Source organism: Pinus tabuliformis, chromosome 4_2 (genome assembly GCF_031772625.1).
Source record: "Pinus tabuliformis cultivar Carrire ecotype Pingquan chromosome 4_2, CPIR1, whole genome shotgun sequence".
Taxonomy (NCBI): Eukaryota; Viridiplantae; Streptophyta; class Pinopsida; order Pinales; family Pinaceae; genus Pinus; species Pinus tabuliformis.
In genome coordinates, this window is record NC_142304.1 from 927698046 (window position 1) to 927709723 (window position 11678).

Sequence of the window (11678 nt, forward strand, 5' to 3'; positions counted from 1 at the left end):
CTGTGTTCCATATCCAAGTGCAGTCGATGGCTTGACGTATGCAATGGTCTGTACTAGACCAGACATTGCACATGCAGTGGGAGTATTAAGCAGGTTTATGGCAAAACCAGGGAAGGAACACTGGACAGCAGTGAAGCGGGTTTTTAGGTATTTGCGTGGCACTAGTGATTATGGTTTGTGCTACGAAGGAAGACCAGGATTGGACAGAGTGTTGGATATTCATGGCTTTGTTGATGCAAACTGGGCTGGAGATCTGGATTAGAGAAGATATACAAGTGGGTATGTGTTTAACCTATTTGGAGGTGCAGTCAGTTGGATGAGCAAGAAACAATCTGTAGTGGCATTATCAACTACAAAGGCAGAATACATGGGAGCCACTCATGCAAGCAAGGAAGTAGTTTAGTTGCAGAGATTGTGTTCAAGTATGGGGTTAGTACAGGAAGCTATAATGATAGACTATGACACCCAAAGTGCAATTTTCTTGGCAAAGAATCTTGCATATCATTCAAATACAAAGCACATTAATGTTCAGTATCACTTTGTGAGGGATATGATAGAAGACAAAAAGGTGTTGCTGGTAAAGGTGGACACTTTGAAGAATACTACAGATGCATTGACAAAATCTGTGAGCTCTAAGAAGCTCTCTTGGTGTAGAGAGACAATGGGAGTTTCAGGGCTGGAAAAATGACTAAGCTCTCTTGTGGCCCCCTGTGGAAAGAAAACAAAAAGTGGGAGAAAGTTGGGTTGTGTTATATTCTTTCCACATAGTTAACAGAGGGTTTGAGGTGTACCCATAACCCCACTTCATGGGGTCCAGGGCAGCGCCCCGGAAAATTTTGGTTTTGGACCCTATGTTAGGTTGGGCGGACCCACCTATGGTTTTGTGAATGATTTTTGCACATGTTTTTGGACGTGATGGTTTTTGGTCCATGGTTTTGGACGTGATGGTTTTCAATCCATGGTATTGGATGCTTCGGCATGTATAAATATGTATTGTAACCTTGAAAGGAAAATAATGAAAAAATCAAGCTGGTAGTCGCGGTTTTGGGATCCAGGGGAAAATCTCTGTGTATATGTGTTTTATGTGTTATGCTCTCGCATTGTTTATTTTCTATGTTTCAGAATTCGTATGCAGGTAATTTCTGTACGGGGCTAAAACCTACATACAAATTTGAAGCTGGTGAGCTTAAGTCGATTGCAGATTCCCGAAATATTCCAGGATCCGACGGACATGGGCACGGTAAAAACATTGACCACGCCCATGTCCGTCGGATCCCGGAATATTTCGGGAATCTACAATCGACTTAAGGATGGCCGAACATTTGAAGCAAACTTGTTATTAACATTTTTCATATTGATAAAATCACTGTACAAATCAGAAAATCAACAAACCATTAGAACACAGATATTGCATTGACCCCAAACTTGCAAACAACGGAGTTTGACTTCTTCGATTCCTTTCCCTCGGATTATAGAAACTAGAAAATTAATGTGAGGCATTAGACTTTGGAAATTATGTAGGCAGATGGACCACATCGCGCATGGTGGGTCTGCAGACACTTTGCTTTTTTATGAAAAGTAGGGCCACAAAGAATATATGCATAGCTTCCTCCATACGAACATTGGAGAGCCTTGAATCTATAATCCTCCAAACTTCTTCTCTGGAAGATTTAGTTATCATCTTCACCCACCCTGTGATGTTCATGCCCTCTTTAAATTCACAATCGCCTACTGACTTCTTTCCCGTAACAAGTTCAAGAAGAACCACACTAAAGCTTTCTACATCGCTTTTCTCATCCACTTTAAAAGTGTACACGTACTATGGTTTTAACGTCAAAGGAAATGGCAGTGATGAAATTAATACTTCATTAAAAACCACCAATAAAAAATGATATCAAATCCAATAACAAGTCATAATCCTTCTCTTAATAATAATATCAATCTCTAGTTTCATTATCCTTCCTTCACTGGATTTGATCCAATAATCATATCAAATATCAAATAGTTACACGCCTTCACAATGGATGTATACTTCTACTCTACGTGTAGATTATACAAAACCAAAAAACTAAAATTCGAATGCTAGTTTACCTGGTGCTAGGTAGCCAAAGGTGCCTGCAACGGAAGACATGTATTCCGAAGCGCTAGAATGTTGCAGGAACTTCGCTAGCCCAAAATCTGCAACATGGGCTTCAAAGTTGGCATCCACAAGAATATTGTTGGATTTCACATCGCGATGGAGGATAATGTTGGAAACAATAATCCCAACCACTGCAATAAACAGTCAGACAATAGCCATACCTTTCAGACGTACTTTTTGCAGGTTGCGTCTTAGCGTGAAGATAGAAGGACCAAAGCCAGACGCGAACCACTCAGAAACTCAGAAAATGCATTTAAATAACTTATTTACTTAGATAAACAAATATGGGAAAGCATTAATTCAACAACCTTGCCCACACTCCAAGAACACCTGTGTGACTCTGATCACACTCAACAACAACATCAAAATTAATTCCGCTCTGTCATGAATTAAATGTAAAAATTGTCTGTTGAGTTAAATATGAATGTAAAATTCATTTTGAAAGGAGAGCATAGAAGAGTTTGACTGGGTAGAGAGGTCAGAGAGCAAGTAGAAAAAGAGCGCAAGTCTCCGTGGAGAAAATTGTGGAGCAATTTTTGGTGGGCGTGTAAAACAGCAGTTACTGTGTTTCACTGTGTAGTGTTGCACGTAAGTTTAAATCTCTGTAAAATATTATTTTACTTTGTAAATGAGTAACAGTCTCATGTAAATGTATTTTCATGTTCAAGAAATGAATATTAAGTTTTGTGTTGCTCCAAACCTATCTTGTTAATTTTACTGTGAATATTCTTTAAATCTCTGGAATAGTTTAAAGGTGCGTGAAATTCAAGCCTGGAAATTAGTGTCGCGGTGCGCGAAGGTAGTTCCACGAAATCGGCCTCACGGTGCGCGAACCTAGTTTCGCGAAAATAGCTTCATGAAAGTTATAACTCTCTGCCTCTCCCCTCCGCGAAAATGAAAATCAAATTCGCCAAATATTTCTAACATGGTATCATAGAAGGTTAAACTCTGTTAGTGTAAAAACAAGTGCTTTTACTAACAGTGAAAATTGTTTTGAGCGCGGATTGTGTTTATCATATTTACCAGCAGGTAGAAAGTTTTTTTTTATGCTCAAAAATGGAAACCTCAAGCACAAGTTTCAATAATCCTCAAATACCTCAGTTTAATGGCAAAAATTATGATTATTGGTCTATTACAATGAAGGCCATGTTTTCTTCTCAAGACATTTGGGATTTGGTGGAGAATGGTTTTCAAGAACCCGCAGATGCAGCAGCATACAATGCCTTAACTCAACCAGAAAGAGATGTGCTAAGGGACAATAGGAAGAAGGATTCAAAAGCCCTATTTTATATTTTTCAAGCAGTTCATGAAAGTATTTTCTCAAGGGTTGCAGCAGCAACGAAGTCCAAGCAAGCATCAGACATCTTCCAGACAGCCTACCAAGGCATGGCAAAAGTCAAGACAACGAAGCTACATATGTTGAGGAGAGATTTTGAAACACTTTGTATGAAAGAGTCATATAATATAGACTCGTCTTTTACACATGTAAGTGGGTTGGTTACTCAAATTAGGTCTCATGGTGAGACACTTGAGGAAAGAAGAATAGTTGAGAAAATTTTGAGAAGTCTGCTAGCAAGGTTCGAGGCCATTGTTTCGGCCATAGAAGAGACAAAGGATCTCTCATAATTTTCAGTGGATCAGCTTAATGCATCACTGATTTCTCATGAACATAGACTAAACAAGGTAGCAAGCTCCTCATTGGAGCATGCCTTCAAGACATAAGTATCATTTGGTCAAGGTCGAGGCAGAGGAAGAGGAAGAAGCACACACAAAGGTGGAAGAAGCAACCCTTCAAGCTCAAATGGAAGAGGCAACAATAAAAATCTAGCTCAAGGCCCAAGCCAAAATCAAGCACAAGGTTAGAGGTATGATAAATCTCAAGTTCAATGCCATTAATTTAAGAAGTATGGTCATTATGCAAATGAATGTAGAAAGAAGCAATATGATATTAGTAACAAACCAAGTGTAAATTTCACAACAGAAAATCAGAACCATAACAACGTGTTTTTAGCTTGTAATGTAGCACAAGAAAAACAGAGTGATATATGGTATCTAGATTCAGGGTGTAGCAACCACATGTCAGGAAATATAGAAATGTTTTCTGATCTAGATGAAAGTGTGAAATCTGAAGTGACATTAGGGACTGATAGCAAAGTCTCTGTCATGGGTAAAGGAAGAGTTAATATCCTAACAAAGAAGGGGGAGAAGAAATACATCTCTGATGTTTACTTTGTTCCTAGTTTGAAACACAATCTTATGAGCATTGGACAACTCATGTAGAAAGGCTACAATGTCTTCTTCAAAAATGATGTGTGCACAATTTTGGATAGGCCTCCAAGCAGACAACTGATTGCAAAGGTTCAAATGACAAACAATAGAATGTTTCCCCTAAAGATAAGATCAGATTTGAAAGAAGGTGCACAAGCACAACTATCAATGAACTCACAAGAAGATGGAAGAAAAGAGGCAGTTGTCACACAAGTAAACTTTCAAGCAGAGGTAAAAGATGAAAAATGGTTATGGCACTTGAGATTTGGACATCTCAACTTTGGAGGTTTGAATTTGCTGCATAGGAAAGGCATGGTGAAGGGTTTACCACTCATAGAAAAACTAGACAGCATATGTGAAGGATGTATCTTGGGCAAGAAACATAGAGAGACATTTCTAGTAGGAAAGTCAGTGAGGGCAAAGGCACCTTTGGAGATTGTCCACTCAGATTTATGTGGACCAATGCAGACACCATCAATTGGTGGCAGTCACTATGTATTGACCTTCATAGATGACTACATAAGGAAGACATGGGTCTTTCTCCTAAAACAGAAAAGTGAAGTGTTTGATCACTTTCGCCAATACAAGGCTCTTGTTGAAAAGCAAAGCGGACATTTCATCAAAGTCCTTAGGACTGACAGAGGTGGATAATAGATCTCAAATAACTTCCTTCAATTTTGCAGGGAGCATGGAATTCACAAGCAATTTACAACAAGATATACACCATAGCAAAATGGTGTGGCAGAAAGGAAGAATAGGACCATTATGGAGATGGAAAGGAGTATGTTAAAGGCAAAGCATTTGCCAAATGACTATTGGGCTGAAGCTGTCGCTTGTGCAGCATATATCTTGAATAGGTGTCCAACAAAAAGTGTCTAGAACATTGTTATCGAAGAGGCATGGAGTGGAAGAAAACTAAATGTCACTCACATGAGAGTTTTTGGATTTGTGGCTTCTGCACATGTCCCGGATGAGTTGAGAAAGAAGTTGGACAGAAAGGGGGAGAAATGTATATTCGTTGGATACAGTGATGAATCCAAAGCATACAAACTCTACAATCCATCAACTAAGAAGGTAATAATCAGCAAAGATGTGTAGTTCATAGAAGAGGAAGCATGGGATGGAAGTTTAGAAAACACAATCAATGTCAAAACATGCATACGACATGAGGACAGAGAGGAATTAACAGTAGCAAGTAATTCCCCAATTGTGACTCCCTCTACTCCTATTCAAGCGCAGCAAAGCAGGCAGCAAGCAACACCATCAACATATAATAGGACAGTCTCCCGCAACCAAGCAAGTGCTTCTCCAAGCACACCGCGAAGCGTGACACCAAGTGACATGTCAAGCCCATCTTCAACAACCATAAGAAGGCCAAAGTTCAGAAATTTAAATGAAATTTATGAGCAAGATGAAGTTGATAGTAGCACGGGTCTGAATTCCTTATTTGCATTATTTTGCCATGTAGATGACCCAATCCACTTTGAAGATGCAGTCAAAGAAGAAGAATGGGTTGCGACAATGGAGGAAGAAACAAAAGCAATATAAAGGAATGACACATGGGAGTTAGTGAGCCTTTCGAAAGGAAAACATGTCATTGGAGTGAAGTGGGTCTATAAGACTAAAAGTAACATTGAGGGAAAGATTGAAAGGCACAAGGCAAGGCTAGTTGTCAAAGGATACAAGCAACATCATGGAAGAGATTACGCAGAGACATTCGCACCAGTCACGTGGCTGGAGACAGTGCGCGTAGTTGTGGCGATTGCCATGCAGCATAAACTTATAGTGTATCAAATGGATGTAAAGTCAACATTCTTGAATGGAGTGCTAAAAGAGGAACTGTATGTCGTGCAACCACCTGGTTATGAGATAGAAGGACAAGAAGACAAAGTGTATCAGTTGAAGAAAGCTCTTTATGGATTGAAGCAAGCACTGCGCACATGGTACAACAAGATAGATGCTTACCTATTGGACAATGGTTTCGACAAATGTGATGGTGAGCCTACTCTCTACATCAAAGAGAGCGAAGGTAAGATTCTCATTATCGTCTTATATGTAGATGATTTGATCTTTATAGGCAGTGATGATTTCCTCATCGCTGATTTTAAACAAGTCATGAAGAGTGATTTTGAAATGACTGCCTTGGGATTGCTAAGATATTTTTTGGGCATAGAAGTGAAGCAAACAAAAAATGGCATTTTTATCTCTCAAGCAAAGTATGTGGCATAAATTTTGGAGAGGTTTAAAATGCAAAACAGCAAGTCCGCACCAACTCCAACTGTCATAGGGTTGAAGTTGAGAAAAGAAGATTGCAGCAGCAATGTCAATCTGACATTATACAAAAGCATGATAGGCAGCCTGATGTATTTAACCGCCACTAGGCTGGATATAATGTATGCAGTAAGTTTGGTGTCAAGATTCATGGAGACACCCAAGGAGACACATTGGCAAGCACCGAAAAGGATTTTTAGGTATGTCAATGGGACAATAGTATGGCGTTTTTCACACAGCAACCAGTGATTTCAGGTCGTTTGGTTACACTGACAGTGATTGGGCAAGCAGTGTCAATGACAAAAAGAGCACGTTAGGATATGTTTTTCATTTGGGTTCCAGAGTCATTTCATGGGCCTCCAAGAAGCAGCCGATAGTGTCATTGTCAACAGCAGAATTTGAATATGTCATAGCAACAATAGCATCGTGTCAGGCAGTTTGTATGAGAAGGATGTTAAGGGATCTTTGTCATGACCAAGAGGGCACGACAACTATTTTCCGTGACAACACCTCAGCAATTGCATTGTCAAAGAATTCTGTCTTCCACAAGAGGACCAAGCATATTGATGCTAAATATCATTTTATTAGAGATTTGATTAACAATGATGAAATTGTGTTGCAGCACTGCAGGTCACAAGAACAACTTGCTGATATTTTCACAAAGCCATTGGCAGGAGAAAATTTTGTTTATCTAAGAAACTGTTTGGGAATTGTCAATGGCAGGAGTTGTGATTAAGGGGGAGTGTTGGAAATAATAATCCCAACCACTGCAATAAATAGTCGGACAACAGCCATACTTGTTAGATGTACTTTTTGTAGGTTGCACCTCTACTAGAAAACCTGTTGTTACTCATATGGATTATAGAAATATTCTTCAGTTGCCAATCTCTGATAGAATATTACCTGTTAATTGATTTTCACTGATCGAAAGTGTCTGCAAAGAAGATAATTTACCGATAGATGAAGAAAGAGAACCATTCAGCCTGTTATTAGAAATTATCATTAGCTCTAGCATGGACGATATATTATTAATTTCCTCTGGTATTCTCCCACTAAGATAATTGATGTGCAGTTGGATTGTAGTTAGCTTGGATAAATATAGAAAGCCTGCAGGTATCAAATCATTCAAATGATTTTGATCCATGCAAACCAAAACCAGAGAATTGCACGTGCCGAGAGACTCAGGAATGAGGCCGACGAAGAAATTATTGAATATCATCAATCACTGGAGTTTTCCACCCTTGCAGAGATTTGGAGGGATGGAACCAGTCAGTTTATTGGAAGAAACATCCACTTCTTGAAGCTTTCCACTTACGCTTAGTTGCTCAGGCAAGGGAACTATGAAATTGTTTTTCCAAAGACGCAAAATCTGCAGACTTGGCTAGTCCCCAATGATGGATGGAATACCACAGTGTAGCCCATTCCCAAACAGATTCAGCAGTATCAACTCTTTTAGGTTCCTAAGTTCCAAGGGTATTTCTCCAAAGAGATTATTCTTGCATAGATCCATGGATTTTAACCTTCGAAGATGGCCTAGATCAGGGCTATAGGGCCACTAAGGCTATTTCTATACAAAAAAATTGCATTCAGACTTTTCAGACCACCAAGATCCGAAGGAATTGCACTGCTAAGACCACAATTATCCATACTGAGGCATATAAGCTTGCTCAAATTTCCAATCTCATGAGGAATCCCACCATCGATTAGATTGTTGAATCCCAAATCAAGCGCTATTAAGTTTCCCAGATTGCCAAGCTCCCGCGGTATTCTTCCACTTAAATCATTTGTACGCAATGAAAGATACTCTACATTCTTCAGTTTCCCATACTCACAAGGAATGGTGCTTGAGAAGTAATTTCCTGCAAGGGAAACAAGCCCGAGCTTCACGAGATGCTGCAAATCTGGGGGCAATATCCCTGACATATTGTTGTTATAAACATCGAGGACCTCTAAGTTCCTCAATTTTGAGATGTTGGAAGGAAGGCTGCCAGTGAACATGTTATTGGAGAGATGCAGCAAACGGAGGGCTGGTAGATTAGTGCTATGACCCAGGAATAGGCCTAAAAGAGTCATCGCAGAGATATTTAGAGCCACTACTCGGCCAATATGGTCACATTGGATGCCAGTCCATGAGCAATGGGTGGCGTGATTGGAAGCTATCCAACTATCTAACAGATGATTCCTATCAACCATTGTCGCTTTCATTGAAATCAGCATTATGGAATCTCTAAGGAATGAATAATTGGAGATATGAACAGTATATGGGTATAGAAACAAAGCATTCACAAGGAAAACAAATATTTTTAACCTCATGTTGAACGATGAAAATACTATGTTGCACTGAATCAATCTGCTATGGCTCTCAACTAGGGAAATAATGTTAATTCTCACTGCCCTACAACTATGGAATCAGAGTCAAAATCCATACATATCAACACCTGTGTCATTGTTTAACATACAAGCATACCACCTCATATATAGAATTACAATCTCTGCCTTTCATATGGTAAAGTAATTCAATGTTTCCAAAGTCATAAGTGCTTTTCAGTATTTCCAATGCGATTAAGGGAAATCAATGCTACCGATGAATAGACTGCATTCCCTTTTATATTTGTATTTTATACAATCATCTCATCCTTTTCCATGTGGCTGACTTTGATTTAATTCAAAAATAATAATGTGTCGTGTTTAATATCATTTTAGATTATTTTTATAGGATTTCATTTCAAATATTCCAAAATTCCCTCTGTTAACGCAAAGATGAGAATTGAAAGTCCTAAAAAGATTCCAGAATTCCATCTATTAACGCAAAGATACGAATTTGAAATCCAAATCAAATTAAAGGAGACATTAGACACCAAATAAATGTTTGTCACTTGACTAATCATCAAATACAAATTGGACAAGTTTCTGGTTGGAATAAAGTTTCTAAACAAGGTCATGAACACGGGAAGAATGAACCATCAAGTGATTTTGATCCCCCAGAAGTATATAAATATATATTTTGCAATTTATTTCTCAAGTATAGAAATATATATCTTGTAATTTTCTATTTAAACTAGTTTAGATTTGTTTAATTTTGGATAGAGATCAAATTTCTAGAGAAATCACAAAGATCAAATCTCTTGAGATACAAATTTTTCTTTAAATTATTAATCTAAAATTAGTAAATATAATAATAATAATAATATAATATATTAATATTAATATTAATATTAAATTTAATAAAGTTTGTTAAAATTTTTTTTGGTCAAGTAAGAGTGGAACCTTCAATTAACCCAACAAATTACATATGGTACATGTCTTTACAAGTGTAAAGACTAAAAAAAGACAAACTGGTTGGAGAACAATAAACAATCGGGTCAACAAAACCCAAAACCTTACATGCATAAACACAAAAGACCCCTGGCCATAATTCCTAAGTGAAGAGTTTGTTGATCAAAATGAAAATCTTCTCCTTCAATCAGACCCCACTATCAATCTACTTTTCAATCGGACGGTTGATACTCACTCTAATTAGCCGAGATCTACCAAGATCCATCGTCGATCTAACCTTCAATCGGATGGTAGATACTCACTCCGATCAACCGAGATCTACCGAGATCCACCGTCAAGCTAACCTTCAATTGGATGATAGATACTCACTCCGATCAACCGAGTTGCACATTGATCCTGCGTCGTTGATCAAAACCCAATTGATTTGACAGTCCACGATATATCGCTTCGGAAACATGTGTGGTAATTATCCACTTTTCGGACCTGATCTAGATTATAACCTTGGTCTAAAAAGATATCGGGTCCGCTCAACCCCTTAACCTCCATCAAATTGAAACCCGATATCCATTTGATATCGAAGGCCATCAAAGCCTATGGTCTACGGCCCTTCAACAAGCCCACTGTTTAACACATCCTCCACTCCCGTAGTTGGCTAAGGCGTAAGCATTTATTGTGGGATCGACAGTTAGGAAACACCCGACACTTCTACCAGGCGCCAGGACTTCCGCTCTTTCCCACTCCCGCTAGTCTCCCTCCTGCTTATTATTCATGATCTGGAAGTACTCCATGTCTTTGATTGCCTATTGATGACAATCGTCCCTCAGTTTACCAGAGGGTATAGAATCCTAGTCATACCAGATATAGCTCTCCTTGCACATTACGCCTTCATTCGCTAGATGATCAGCTAACATATTGGCTTTCCTTCTCACATGAACAAAACTGACAGTTCTTAGGGTTTTCAAGTGGGAATGAATACACTGAAAGACCTGCGAGAGCCTCCAGTTTTTCGACACTTTGCCAGGTGTTGTTCCATTAAACATTTTCTTGGCAACATTAATGACCAATTCTGAGCCAGCTTCAATGATAGCGTTTTGTAAATTTAACTCAATCAAGCTTTCTAGGCACTGTTCTAAGGCCATGAGCTCCACCATGTTATTAGTGGCAGTCCCCAAAGGACTATGGAAGATATCCTTTATTCTCCCATATTCATCTCTTATGACACCTCCAAATCCAGCCATCCCTGGGTTGCCCTTAGAGGCCCCGTCTATATTGATGTTCAAAAAGCCGTGCAAAGGTGGCTGCCAGAAATCTTTACCAGTAGTTGTTTTGCTCACTTCCTTAATAGTTCCAAGGGGAACCAGAGAGTGGAGATCCAACTTCCTGAATATGCGAGCCTCTTGGGCCGAAGGGGGGTCCTTAGGAATTTTCCACATAAGGGCTCCTACTATATCTTTGATCTGTCTTAGAATTTGGACAATGATATTCTGAGTTGAGCCTGTTTTTTTCTTGAAAATCCTGCCATTGTGTTCTTTCCAAACATCCCATATAATAAAGCCCGGAATTAGAGTCCAAGCCTTGTTTACGATTTCATTGCCTGAGAATTCTTTCCTCCAATTATTCAAAGTGTTGGTGATGCTGAGTCTGTCTCTATCAGTTTGCCTGAAGACTGAGGCTACCGAATCCCACAAGGTAGAGGTAAAGGGGTAGAGGTTTAGTAAATGCT

General features: G+C 39.0%; 1 protein-coding gene across 1 annotated transcript in view; it reads right to left on the reverse strand.

Moving 5' to 3' along the window:
* Window positions 1-8872, reverse strand: part of LOC149172730 (uncharacterized) — a 48938-nt gene extending 40066 nt beyond the window's left edge. Inside the window, exon 1 of the mRNA XM_089426438.1 lies at window positions 8253-8872. Within this exon, the coding sequence (XP_089282564.1) occupies window positions 8253-8872 (620 nt within the window). The remainder of the gene's footprint in view (window positions 1-8252) is intronic.
* Window positions 8873-11678: the final 2806 nt, after the last annotated feature.